We start from the raw sequence: 14,992 nt of genomic DNA, 5'->3' as shown, positions 1-14,992 counted from the left end.
CTCAGAATTCAGAAACTTCTTTCAAATCTGCAGAGCAGTCATTTTCTTTTAATATCAACCAACCATGTGTACAACAAAAAAACCTTCAGTCAATTGTTGCTGACATTTCCTTATTCAGTGCTCTGATTATCCTAGAACAAAATGTACTCTAATATAGAGTATATTTACAATGAGCTTTCAACTCATTTGCACAAGTGTGAACGCTATAACAAGCAAACCAGAACACGTAACCACTATAGTGACGTTAACTAAAGTGCCGCAATCATTCACTTTCATTGTAGACTTGGCTGTTGGGCACAGGCAGTCTCTTGGTGCAGGGCCTCACTTATCAAGAGTGTGCACTGGACAAATGGGAGGGCAGCGGGTCAATTTGTGGTGCCCTCCCCAGTTCTCCGTCGACCTCCGCGCCCAATTCTCATATCCGCTTTGCTATGCCAGGAAACCAGGTTTTGCAAAACGGGCACACCAACATTCACTGCATCTGCCTGCATGTTTTACATTAGATAGTGAGCTGTATTTTCTTCTAGTTTTCTGTGAAACTGTTTTGCCAGGAGCTATGTTCCCTATCAAATCCTTTAATCATCTTAAACACCTCAATTAGATTCACCCCTTAATCTTCTATTCAAGGGAATACAAACCTAGTCTACGCAACATGTCCTCATAATTTAACCCCTGTCCCTTCTTCTTACGTCACTGGCTGCATACTGTGGCTCGATGGCCACCAGCAGCCCCTTTATATCTTGAGCCGATGGCTATTCGTTGCGTGCAAGCTCCAACTGCGAGTGACAGCAGGTTATTCGACTGCTGGACCCTTCACAGCTGAGCTTGTTACATTCATAAATTTCCACTGGATTATGATCAGGAGTGGGAAATCGGAGCTGATTTTTCCATTCCCTAGCTTAGGGGTACTGAAGCCAGTTGCAGTATCCCAGCCCCCCACCACTGTCACCTCGAACTTTCCCAGTTAAGGTCAGACCATAACCACCCTTCCCCGCACCCAATTTACACTCCCAGTTAAGGGTAAACTTACAATGGTCTACTCCTGTTCCTTATGTGCCTATGAAACAGTCCCGGTTATCATTTCTTGATAATGTCACTGAATAAAGTGAAAAATCAGACCCTGGCCATGGAGTTTGGGATGGCACAGCACCGATATCATTAACAATTCACCCAGTGTACTGTTCAGGAGGATTCCAGCATATGCAAAGCACATGAGGTGGGAGGCACTTGAGGATAACGTAAATCTGACAGAAGAGCTGCTGAGGCCGCCTGGGGCTCTGTGGAAATGGATTGATGAGAAAGAAATAGAAACATAGAAAATAGGTGCAGGAGTAGGCCATTCGGCCCTTCTAGCCTGCACCGCCATTCAATGAGTTCATGGCTGAACATTCAACTTCAGTACCCCATTCCTGCTATAGAAACATAGAAAATGATAACTGTGTACTTTTATTTGAAGTAGTGTTTGTTTCCTCCACAGTCCACTTGATCTCCTGAGATAAGCACAGCTTGTAGCCAAGAGGAAGGGTGGTAAACTCATCTCCGGGCCTCTGCCTGTGTCACTTGAGCTCACCACAAGGTGTGTTGCTGCTTTGACATGATTCTTGTTCCAATTCCCCCCACATGTGGGCAGGCAGCTGGCCTCCGCGAAGTGGCACCACAGTTGGGACGGGAAACCATAACTGTGGCCCTCTCCCCTCGTGACCAGGGCAGCATATGTTAGTGATCCCACCGCTGCAGTGCTACGCTGATCTTGTACCATTTCACTTTAAGTGTTTGCGTCTTTCCAATCTTTGCAAAGATATAATCCAGAGAATGTGAGTTTAAATCCCACCATTTGAATTCAGTTTTTTTTTAAAGCTGGAAATAAAAAGCTGGTATTAGTAAAAGTGACCAGTATTGGGAACTGTAAAACTACCAGATTGTTGTAAAAACCCATCTGGTTCACGAATGTCCTTTCGGAAGGAAATCTGCCGTCCTTACCTGGTCTGGCCGATGTGTGACTCCAGACCCACATCAATATGGTTTACTCTCAACAGCCCTCTGAAATAGCATAGCAAGCCACTCAAGGGCAAATAGGGATAGCAAATAGCAAGGTGCATGCGCTGAAAACCAGCTTTTACGATCTGTCAAGTTTCTGGCTTGACAGATCTCCCATATATCAGGAGCGAGGACACTTGCAAGGGAAAGATTGCGATATTTACGCATATCTTGCCCAGCAAATGTCCTCAAAACTGATAAAAGCAGGCGCATAGCTCACTTTTACAGGCGTAAGAGTTTAAAAACATGCAAAAATATAAATAAATTAAAGTAAAAAAACACATTTTTAAAACCCTGCCCAATACGTTACATTTATTTTTAACCATAATTAAAACTTTTTTTTTTAAATTGGCAAATCCTTTTCTTTAAAAAACATTTCTAACAACTTTAATTTCTATTAGTGTATTTATGTGAGTTTTTTTTAACATTTAATGTAGTGTTTGTGTGTTTGGGGTGTTTCTCATTCATAGTAAGAGGAGATTCAGATTTACGAAACTCCTATCACTATGAATAAGAAAATACTTACCTGTGATTGGGTGTCCAGGCCCACGTGACTCCTGCGGACGGCCCAACGTGAACGCGCTCTGTTGTGCAAGAAGAGGAGGCCTCGAGTCCGGGATCTCGGGCAGGCATTCGACCAAAAGGTAAGTGCGCATCTTTTCTCTTACTTTTAGTCGAATGCTCGCGGGAATAAGAAACAGGAATTTCTGGGCCAATAGCACAGATAGAAATTAATAGGTTTGATCGAATAGCCATTATGGAGACGTGGTTGCAAAGTGACCAAGGTCTAGGATACTTAACTTTTAGAAGCGATAGGCAAAATGGTAAAGGAGGAGGGATAGCCCTGATAATAAAGGATGGGATACAGACAGTAGAAAGAAAGGAACTTAGCTCAAGTGGATAAAGGGGAACCAGTGGATGTGGTGTATTTGGACTTCCAGAAGACATTTGACAAGGTGCCACATAAAAGGTTGTTGCACAAGATAAAAGTTCACGGGGTTGGGGATAATATAATTAGCATGGATAGAGGATTGGCTAACTAACAGAAAACAAGAGAGTCGGGATAAATAGTTCATTCTCAGTAACTAGTGGGGTGCCACAGGGATCAGTGCTGGGACCCCAACTGTTTATAATGGGGTGAAGAGACAGAGTGTAACGTAGCCAAGTTTGCTGATGATACAAAGATGGGAAGAAAAGCAATGTGTGAGGAGGACACAAAAAACCTGCAAAAGGACATAGACAGGCTTAGTGAGTTTGCAAAAATTTAGCAGATGGAGTATAATGTTGGAAAGTGTGAGGTTATGCATTTTGACAGAAAAAAAATCGAAGCGCAAGTTATTATCTAAATGGAGAAAGATTGCAAAGTGCTGCAGTACAATGGAACCTGGGAATCCTGGTGCATGAAACATAAATGGTTAATATGCAAGTGATCAGGAAGGCCAATGGAATCTTGGACTTTAATGCAAAGGGATGGAGTATAAAAGCAGAGAAGTCTTGCTCGAGTTATACAGGGTATTGGTGAGGCCACGTCTGGAATACTGCATACAGTTTTGGTTTCCATATTTACGAAAGGATATACTTGCTTTGGAGGTAGTTCAGAGAAGATTCACTAGATTGATTCCCGAGATGAGGGGGTTGACTTATGAGGAAAGGTCGAGTAGGTTGGGCCTCTACTCATTGGAATTCAGAAGAATGAGAGGTGATCTTATCGAAACGTATAAGATTATGAGGAGGCTTGACAAGGTGAATGCAGAAAAGATGTTTCCACTGATAGGGGAAGACTACAACTGGGGGGCATAATCTTAGAATAAGGGGCCGCCCATTTAAAATTTTGATGAGGAGGAATTTCTTTTCTCAGAGGGTTGTAAATCTGTGGAATTTGCTGCCTCAGAAAACTGTGGAAGCTGGGTCATTGAATAACTTTAAGACAGATAGACAGTTTCTTAACCGATAAAGGAATAAGGGGTTATGGGGAGCAGGCAGGGAAGTGGACCTGAGTCCATGATCGGATCAGCCATGGTCGTATTGAATGGCGGAGCAGGCTCGAGGGGCCGTGTGGCCTACTCCTGCACCTATTTCCTATGTTCCTATAGAATCAAAAAGTAGAATCAGTTTGAGTGGAGCTAAGAAACAGCAAGGGGCAGAAACCATTAGTAGGAGTTGTAGGCTCCCAAACAGTGGTGGTAATGTGGGACACAGTATAAATCAGAAAATTAGAGGTGCATGTAACACAAGTAATGCAGTAATCATGGGTGGCTTTAATCTACATATAGACTGGGCAAACCAAATATGCAGTAATAGTGTAGAGGAAGAGTTCATAGAATGTAAACAAGATGATTTTCTAGATCAGTATGTTGAGGAACCAACTGAGGAACAGATTATTTTAGATCCAGTATTGTGCAATGAGAAAGGGTTAATTGATAACCTTGTAGTTGTAAAGGGGCCTTTAGGGATGAATGACCATAATATGATAGAATTTTATATTGAGTTTGAAAGTGATTTAGTTAAATCTGAAACTAGGGTCTTAAATCTAAACAAAGCAAACTACATAGGTATGAGGAGCGAGTTGGCTGAGGTAGATTGGGAAACTACATTAAAAGGTATGACGGTAGACAAGCAATAGCTATTATTTAAAGAATGAATACATAATTTACAACAAACATACATTCCTTTTAGGCACAAAACCCCCACAGGAAAAGTGATCCAACCGTGGCTAACAAGAGAAGTTATAGTACTAGATCAAAGGAAGAGGCTTATAATGTTGCCAAAAAAAAGCAGTAAGCCTGAGGATTGGGAGAATTTTGGAATTCAGCAAAGGAGGACCAAGAAATTGATTAAGAAAAATAGAATGAGAGTAAACTAGCGAGAGACACAAATACAAACAGTAAAAGCTTCTATAGGAATGTAAAAAGGAAAAGATTAGCGAACGTAAATGTGGGTCCCTTACAGGCTGAGACAGGAGAAATTATAATGGGGAATAAGGAAATGACAGAGAAATTAAACAAATACTTTGTGTCTGTCTTCATGGAAGAAGGCACGAAAAGCCTCCCGGAAATAGTGGAGAACAAGGGTCTAGCGAGAAAGAGGAACGGAAATAAATTAGTATTAGTAAAAAGATAGTACTGAAGAATTTAAATGGGACTGAAAGCCGACAAATACCCTGGAACTGATGACCTACAACCTAGGGTTTTGAAAGAGGTGGCTGTCGAGATAGTGGATGTATTGGTTGACATCTTCCAAAATTCCATAGATTCTAATGTAACCCCGTTATTTAAGAAAGGAGAGAGAGAAAACAGGGAACCACAGACCAGTTAGCCTGACATCAGTCATAGGGAAAATGCTAGAATCTATTATTAAGGACTTGGTAACAGGGGACTTGGAAAATAATAATAGGATTGGGCAGAGTCAACATGGATTTATGAAATGGTAATCATGTTTGACAGATCTGTTAAGAGTTTTTTGAGGTTGTAACTAGCAGAATAGATAAGGGGGGAACCAGTAGATGTGGTGTATTTGGATTTTCTGAAGGCATTCAATAAGGTGCCACACAAGAGGTTATTAAACAAAATTAGGGCTCATGGGATTGAGGGTAATATACTGGCATGGATTGAGGATTGGTTAATGGACAGAAGACAGAGAGTAGGAATAAATGGGTCATTTTCGGGTTGGCAGGCTGTAACTAGTGGAATGCTACAAGGATTGGTGCTTGGGCCCCAGCTATTCACAATATATATCAATGATTTGGATGAAGGGACCAAATGTAATATATCCAAGTTTGCTGATGATAAAGTTAGGTGGGAATGTAAGTTGTGAGAAGGATGCACAGAGGCTTCAAAGGGATATAGACAGGCTAAGTCAGTGGGGATGAACATGACAAATGGAATATAATGTGGAGAAATGTGAAGTTATCCACTTTGGTAGGAAAAATAGAAAAGCAGAGTATTTTTTAAATGGTGAGAGATTAGGAAGTATTGGTGTTCAGAGGGACCTGGGTGTCCTTGTACACAAATTACTGAAAGTTAACATGTATAGCAAGCAATTAAGAAAGCAAATGGTATGTTGGTCTTTGTTGCAAGAGGATTTGAGTGTAAGAATAAAAACATCTTATTGCAATTATATAGGGCTCTGGTGAGAGCGCACCTGGAGTATTGTGTACAGTTTTGGTCTCGTTACCTAAGGAAGGATATATTTGCCATTGAGGGAGCGCAACGATGGTTCACCAGACTGATTCCTGGGATGGGGGATTGTCCTATGAGGAGAGATCGAGTAGACTCGACATACATTCTCTCGAGTTTAGAAGAATGAGAGGTAATCTCATTGAAACATACAAAATACTTACAGGACTTGACAGGGTAGATGCAGGAAGGATGTTTCCTCTGGCTGGGGAGTCTAGAACCAGGGGTCACAGTCACAGAATTAGGGGTCGGGCATTTAGGACTGAGATGAGGAGAAGTTTCTTCACTCAGAGGGTGGTGAATCTTTGGAATTCTCGACCCCAGAGGGCTTTGGAGGCTCAGTCTTTGAATATATTCAAGACAGAGATCGATAGATTTTTGAATATTAAGAGAATCAAGGAATATGGGGACAATGCAGGAAAGTGGAGTTGAGGTAGAAGATCAGCCATGATCTTTTATTGAATGGCGGAGCAGGCTCGAGGGACCGAATAGCCAACTCCTGCTCCTAATTTTTATGTTTTTATGAAACCCCAGTGGTGGAGAGCTTTGGAATCTATAGGTACAACGTAACCTGTTCCTCCCAAGCATGCTACCTGTTTCAAATTACTCACATACTGTATCTCACGATGTTATTTTTTGATAGAAATCTATCTGATTTGCATTTTAGTAAGGCACACAGTTACTGTACGTTAACTTTACTTTCTTTGCCACAATATCTGTCACACTTTTGTTTTACCGTTTCCCATTGTAATTTGCTATGTCAACATTGCCCAATCAATTTTGTCTTAGCAACTGTCACAGTGTAGTGGTAGGCTCTGGCCACTAAGGTAGTGCCATAGAGTGAATTTCTGAAACCTTTCTCCCAATTCTGTTGCCATTTTGTGTATAAAAAAAAATGATTTTCATCAACTGACCACGAGGAACACTACGTTATTTTACCAGTACATTAAAAAAATAATGGCATGAGTGACATCATTTCACAGAAGATCTCTTTTACGTGTCACTAAAACTCAAGTTATAACAAATATAATTTCCTTGCATGTCTCGGTACGTTTTCACTTAAGACGTGCAGAGGGAAAATACCATGGAAGTGCAGGAGAAATACATACAAAAGTGTAATTGTGAAAAACTTAAATCGCGATTAGGGATCTTACCCTGGCTGTGAAATCTACAGCAGCACCTCGATTCAGCAACAAAGTTGCTACGTTTATATTCCCATAGTGAGCAGCTATATGGAGCGGGGTAAAGCCACTCTGAAAGAAAGAAAAGATTTTGAGCATTCATTTTTGTTTGCGTTGTGCACATCAACATCAAAGGCACTTAATTTCACCAAAGGCTTTTCAGCGGTTGCTGGTTAGTTGAGGCTCCGCACTTACACCCAGAGAAAGAACGCAGCAATGCCACATTCACAGCCACAACATTTCACTCCAAGCTAGTTTGGTTTCCTATTGCTCTACACAGCTACTTCACTACCTGCGCTTCGCTTCACGCTCAGTCGGTCAGTGGGCTCCAAAATGCAAAGCGATGGAGGATGGCAGTGCTGAAATGTAGCGAGCACCGAGTCCAACCCTGGAGTTGCCACACATCTGTGCGGATTCACCCTGTCCCATTTCAGCAGCAGCATCCTGATCCAGTACCTTGCAGATCTCCGGAAACATCTCCACTGGTAAAGTTTGCACAAAGGTGCAAGTTTTGATTGTGTACAGTCTTTGTTTCTGAAGTAGGTTTAACAGGACCTCGAATAACCCCTGGCAGTAACAGTCCTCTCTGTGTATAAATATATATGTATATATAGAGACTGAGAGAAGTACACTGAACTGTGTTGTGCATGTTTGAGTATCTCTCACTCACACCGACACCGGCACACACACAGGCAGACAGACACACACACACACACACGCAGGCAGGCAGACACACACACAAACACAGACAGAGAGACATACACACACTTTAGTGTACTCCTCACTCCAACTTCTGCACCAAAAAAATTATAGAAAATTCCATCTCCAAGCTAAATTGCAGATTTTGATAAATTCCACACATTGGAATTCTGAAAGGGAATCTCCCTGAATCCCATGCCCCAATTTACATGACTGGTGATCTTTGAAGAAGTTACAGTCATGTGTTCAGTTGTATTACTCCCCTTGCACTGACATGTGTTTGTATCCCAAAGAAGCCAGGGTTTCATGAATGGATTTTAAAAAAATCTACCCTCCGAAATCTTGGGTCACTGAAGTGATTTGCAAATGGCCATTTTCACAAATGAAACTCACCAGAATCTTGAAGTGAAATGAAAATGGGGAGTTATGTATAACGGGCGGCTGAATCAATTATCACCCAAAGTCAAAATGACCCCCAATAATGCTAAACTCCATCTGTCACTATATCAGACACACATTTGGCTTCAACTAGGTCAACATAAAAAATTCCACTGGAAACTGAACTCTGCCTGAGATTTGCGCTGCATTCAACCGAGCAGTTCTGTACACTAACATTGGGTATAAAATCCATTCTCCGGGGACTGGCCCAACCCCTCACCATTACCAGCAAATCAAACACCTCGCGTAAAGTCCCCACATGTACTTCAAGCCCTTGGTTCAACACCGCCATGCCAGGGCCTTCAAAGAAAGTACAGTCATCTTACCATACTTTTGGAACTATTTGAAGGGTAGACAAAATAATCCATTATTAAGTACATGTAAATTATGATATTACTGTAAAATCTGCAATGTAAGTCACCGTATCAAGGCTTTTTTGAGCTTGGCAAACATAGATCATGACTTATAGAACAGTGGAATTGTACACCGTGAATTATATAATGTGCACAAAACAGGGAGTGTGACTCAAGCGTTGGATCTCACAGTAAAAATCAAACGACACACTTTAAATGCATCACTTGTCTGTGGGTGCAAGTGTGCTTAAAGGGTACACGTCATCCCACTGGAGACCTGGGCTGTTAGCACAATGTGACAAGTAGCCCAGAGGTGGGGCGGCTGCTTCCTGTTCAATGGTGTCGTTTGCAACAGTGATCAGCGCAATACAGAGCCAGCAGCTGAGGTGTTCGCCAGTTCTATGAGACACCGTGACAGACACAGCATCGACAAGTCTGGATTACTCCCAATTGTGATTTGCTGTCTCGCTGGCTAGAAGATTGGGACGACACGCAACCTTTAAGGGAGTGGCAAAGAGTACAGGGTGAAGAGCCAAGTGACTTATGCGTAACACCATGCTGGGGTCAGATGTTTCTGCGGATGCTGAACTGACAAGTGTTCGAATCGATAAAACGACCTTTCCTTTCTCAGAGACCACGCCATTTTCAACACCAATTGTCTTTTGGAATCCGACGCATTTGGATGCGGTTACACTTGGCAGGTAGCTCACCTCCACCATTGTACAGTGTTAGACAGGACCTGTCATCTCACGGTTGAGTGCATAAGAACATGCAACTAATAATTCAGGCCCGGCACCACCGGAGTCCTGGAGAAACCAGATGCATTTGCAAAAATGTTCAGCAAGCTTCATAGCCATGCTTACTGTGAGGGAAAAAGTTACTGTGTTTAAGAGATGTGTCTGTGTGTGTTTCTTTTAAGGCTCTAAAAGCCCCTGTTTGCTGACACTTGCAGGGTAAGTGTCATGCAGCAGCCTGAGAAGTCTATCCTGGATGCACACCCGATCAGGGCTGTCTGCAGTTCTCAGCGTACATATTACATCGCAGCTCCAGCAAGGGCCCAGTTGGCTCTTCCGAGTACGATTGAGCTTGCATTCCGATCAAAATAAATTAGAAATGGGAAGTTAACCATTTTCACCAACTTTCAAAATCAAAAACCAGAAGAAAAGAAAAAAAGAATATTCTGTGCCGAAAGCTCCCAGGTCCAACTGCAGAAAGCCCTGCGCCTTGGTCTAGTTCTCCAGATTTGGACATGCTACGTTATTGAAAGCCGCTAAACTCTTTAAATAAAAAAAAAGAAAGCATAGCCAAAAAAAGTTAAAAAAAATAGATGAAACAGCAGCAGCATGAAGATTATGAGTGTCGTGGCATATAATATATATACCTCTGTGGTCCTATTCACCATCATCTACGATAGCACATTGGGCAGAGAAGAGAAGGAAAGAGAAATGAAGGATTAGTTCACCGACGGGTGACGTGAGTTCACAAAAGCTCTGTGATGACGAATGACAAGAAAGCAGTGATTCAAGCAAAATGGGAAGTAGAGACTGCAACGAAACAAAGGAAATAAAGACTACCGGAGGGGACTGAAAGATTCTTTGCACACCAACCTCACATCGGAAATATTCTCTCATTAAATAAAAATACTTGAACACAATTTCAAAATGACAAACAATCAGAGACATTCGTGTAAAACCTCGGGCTGAATTTTCGGTCTTCTGCTGCCCGTTAGCGCCCCCAGAGGAGCGGCAATGGCGGCAGTAAGCACTTACGGGCAGGCGTCCAGCTTCCAACACCTCGCTGGGAATGTCGGTGCCAGTTTCGGTGGGGCACGGAGCAATACCGCCCGGAAGAGGCGAACCAGTGTACAACACTCCTGGTTGTGACACTGGCTCGATTTCTGGCTGCCACCTGATCCATAGCGCGCTCTGCTGGGACCTACCGTGAAAGAGGGCGGTTCGAGCTGTCGCGGCTGCAGTGAGGCAAATAATTTCGACCTCGGGTAAGTGTGATTGGGTTTTTTGGCGATTTAAGTTGTGGTGGCATGAGTTATTAATTGGGAATGTTTTTGATGGGGTTTTTCAGTTTTTTTTTTCTCCACAGGCCTCTCTTACAGCGTTCCAAGGCCAGCTGTTTAGCTCGGCATTTTCGCTTGCTCAGCCTGCCGAGCACTCTAAGAGAGGTGTGTAACGCCTCCCTTAGCGCTCCGCCCCACACGCAGGGGCCCAGCTGCTGAATTTTGCTGACTGAGGCGCAAACTGTTCCCGGGCGCAAACTTTACCGCCCCGCGGCCATTACCGCCCCGAAGTGAGCAGGGCTGAAAATCCAGCCCTTGAAAGAGTTTGAAAATGTTTACTCTCTTTTGACCCTGAGTATAGGAATGCCAACTCTGGTTGGGCACATTCCTGGAGGTTTCATCACATGACCTCCTGCCTCCAATCACTCCTCCCCCACGTTCCTGCCACTGATCACCTGACAAATCCACCCTCGCGGCCCACCGCCTTCCCAAGCCTATTGGAAAAGGCGATCGGATTGTTCTTGACCCTGACTCAAACAGCCTTTCCCCCCCCCCCCATCCCCAATATTTTGTATAACTAATAAGTGAAAATGTTCAAAGAAAATTGAAAAACATTAATAATTCCCTTGTGATTTTTCTCCTGGGTTGCTCGCAGCAGTGTGCTGGTCTTCAATTCCTGGCAACCCAAACTCGGGGGCCAGACGACCAGAAAACAAATGAATGAGATCAAACACCAGTTTTGGTGTTCGCTTGGCTTCCTCCGAACGTGCTTCTTCACTGGACAACGCAATGGCGAGAGGACCACGGGTTAAGAGCGCGGGCCACGTGTGACGGCGAAGCGAGCAAGCGCCGGCCGCGGCCTACCTTGGACTCCACGTCGGCGTTGTGGTCGTTCTGTAGGAGCAGCGCCGCCGCTTTCGTATCATCTTTGCGGGCGGCGATGTGCAGGGCCGGTAGACGGACCTTCCCCTTCGTGTCATTCTCCAGCAGCAATGAGACCACCTGGTCATGGCCTTGCTGCAGTGCGACCGCCAGCGGTGTAAACCCGTCCTGCAGAGGAATAAAGAAACGCCGACAATTACCCCCCTGGCACTGTTGGTGCATAAGCCTTACTTTCCAGAGAGTGGTGAGATTGTGGAACTCGAAGCCACCTGAAGCAGTTGAGGCGAATAGCATAAATGCATTTAAGGCGAAGCTAGATAAATACATGAGGGAAAATCGACTAAAAGGTTATTTTCATAGGTTTAGATGAAGTAAGGTAGTAGGAGGCTTGTGTGGAGCATAAACACCAGCACAGATCGGTTGGGCCGAACGGCCTGTTTCTGTGCTGTAAATTCCATTTAAATCTACATAACTCACCATTCAGCAGCACTGCTTTGGCTCAGTTTTGGAAGGAACTTCTTCATTTGAAGGAGGCTCCCAACACCCAGGCGGGTGAGTGGTGGGAAGCAGCCTTTCCCTGAAGGATTAGGAATCAACTTACCTTCACGTGAACAAGAGCATTCAGCTCCTATGCATGCAATTAAGCCTTGGATCCCACATGGTAATGTTTAAATCCATGTTCCTGTTCTTTGGCATTGTATCATTGGATAGCTCTTTCCAGGGGCATGAGGGGCGGAATAGCCTTCTTCTGTGCTGTATGATTCTATGATCTTAAGTCAACTTGCCGACAATAACAGATCTTAAGTCATCTGGTTTGGGTTTAACTCACAACAGAACATCCCTTTCCATGCCATAATATTCAACCCAATAAGGAATACAGGCACAATAGGACTCAGTTGCTAGTGCAACAAGGGCCAACTTGCCAGATGGGCTCGCTCAAGCCGGACATGGTTCACAACCTGTACTCTGGTCACCCTGATGTAAAGGAATCGAAAACGATGGTGAATATAGTTTATTCCATTGAAATGCAAAGACGTCCTTTTAAAACATTTGTTTTCAAGCCCAAATTCCTAACTTGTTCACTAATAAACAAAACAGGAGGTCCATTTGCTAAAGTTTGGGTTATTTTTGTTGTGTATGTAAACATTACCAATGTGTAAGACTTGCCACCAGGGGGCACACCTGTGGGAGACACAAGGGTCACCTGCACACACTGGGCAAGCAGGTATAAAAGGCAGTCTACCACACTGCCTTCCCACTCTGGAGTTACAATAAAGAGACCAAGGTCACAACAGTTTGAGCTTAAGATATACAGTCGTGTGGAGTTATTCTAAACGTAACAATTGGCGACGAGTAACAGATCACAAACTTTCACGCAGTTATGGCTGCCGTTGGTATTCTTGAGAGATTTGTTGAGGGTGATGATTGGGAAGCCTTCGTTGAGCCTCTTGACCAGTACTTCGTGGCCAACGAGCTGGAAAAGGAAGAAACCGCGGTCCAGCGCAGGGTGGTTCTCCTCACCATTTTGTGGGTCCACGATATATGGCCTCATCAAAAATCTGCTAGCACCAACGAACAAGACAAATGAAGAGTTATGCACGCTGGTTCGGGAACACCTCAAGACGAAGGAGAGTACCTTGATGGCCAGGTATCACTTTTATATGCACCACTGCTCCGAGTGCCAGGATGTGGCGAGTTGTGTCGCTGACCTAAGATGCCTTGCGAGACCGTGTATATTTGCTGGATTTTTGGGGAAGTGTTGCGGGACTTTTTCGTGCTTGGAATCGGCCATGAGGTCATTCTTCGCAAACTGCTGTCTGCCGAATCCCTAGATCTGATCACGACAGCCCAGGCTTTTATGTCCATGAATGATAACACTAAACAGATATCATTTGCAGCATCGGAACTCACCGGCAAGTACTGTGCATAAAATAACGCCTTCAGCAGGCAGAACTGTACATAGCAGGGCCTACATGCCTACAGAGGCCAGACCTAGGATGACTCAGAACCCGCCATGGGGCGTGAATGAGAATCCATTAACACCATGCTGGCGCTGCAGGGGTAATCATCGAGCCCATCAATGTCAATTCAAGCACTACGTGTGCAAGGGCTGTGGAACTATGGGCAGCTCCAGCAAATACGCAAACGTACTGCGACTCATCATGTGGCAGAGTCGTCAGAAGATGACCGATCCGGCGAGGATCACGCTGAATGAGTAGGAGAGGCAACTCAATCCGAGGCTGAAGAGGAAGTGCATGGGGTACACACCTTCACCATCAAAAGCCCTCTGATAATGTTAAAAGTCAAATTAAATGGCATTCCAGTTTCCATGGAATTGGACATGGGGGCAAGTTAGTCAATTATGAGCCAGAAGGCTTTTGAGAAACTGTGGGGCAACAAGGCACAACAGCCAAAACTAAGGCCGATCCACACAAAGCTGCGCACTTACACCAAAGAGCTCATACCAGTCATTGGCAGTGCAGCAGTGAAGGTATCGTACGATGGAGCTGTGCATGATTGATCACTATGGATTGTACCAGGCGATGGCCCAATGCTGTTTGGCAGAAGCTGGCTAGGAAAGATCCGATGAAACTGGGACTACATCAAAGCACTGTGTTCGGTGGATGACACCTCGTGCGCCCAAGTGCTCAACAAATTCCCGTCGTTATTCAAGCCAGGCATCGGCAACTTCACAGGTGCCAAAGTGCAGATCCATCTAGTCTCTGATGCACGGCCCATTCATCACAAGGCCCAAGCGGTTCCATACATGATGCGAGAGAAAGTCGAGATTGAGCTGGACAGACTTCAACGAGAGGGGATCATATCGCCAGCCGAGTTCAACGAGTGGGCCAGTCCAATTATTCTGGTGTTGAAGAACGATGGGATGGTCAGAATCTGCGGGGACTACAAGGTAACGATCAACCGAGTCTCGTTACAGGACCAGTACCCACTATCCAAAGGGGATGACCTGTTTGCAATGCTAGCAGGGGGGAAGTCGTTCACCAAGCTAGATCTAACCTCTGCTTACATGAAACAGGAGCTGGCTGAACCTTCGAAAAAATTGACGTGCATCAACACGCACAGAGGACTGTTCATATACCACAGATGTCTCTTTGGGATTCACTCAGCGGCGGCCATCTTCCAGAGGAACATGGAGAGTTTGCTGAAATCGGTTCCATGTACCGTGGTGTTCCAAGATGACATCCTGATCAC

The 14,992-nt window shown here is 44.3% G+C and overlaps 1 protein-coding gene across 1 annotated transcript in view; it reads right to left on the bottom strand.

Annotated features, from left to right (window-relative positions):
* Positions 1 to 14,992, bottom strand: part of ank3b (ankyrin 3b) — a 614,562-nt gene that overhangs the window by 287,039 nt on the left and 312,531 nt on the right. The window contains exons 6-8 of the mRNA XM_070876860.1: positions 11,762 to 11,947; positions 10,265 to 10,288; positions 7,367 to 7,465 (exon numbers count right to left, since the gene is read on the bottom strand). Of these exons, the coding sequence (XP_070732961.1) occupies positions 7,367 to 7,465; positions 10,265 to 10,288; positions 11,762 to 11,947 (309 nt within the window). The remainder of the gene's footprint in view (positions 1 to 7,366; positions 7,466 to 10,264; positions 10,289 to 11,761; positions 11,948 to 14,992) is intronic.

The sequence above is a fragment of the Pristiophorus japonicus genome, chromosome 3 (assembly GCF_044704955.1).
Source record: "Pristiophorus japonicus isolate sPriJap1 chromosome 3, sPriJap1.hap1, whole genome shotgun sequence".
NCBI lineage: Eukaryota > Metazoa > Chordata > Chondrichthyes > Pristiophoridae > Pristiophorus > Pristiophorus japonicus.
Note: the sequence above shows the minus strand (reverse complement) of the source record. Positions and strands in the feature narration are given on the sequence as shown.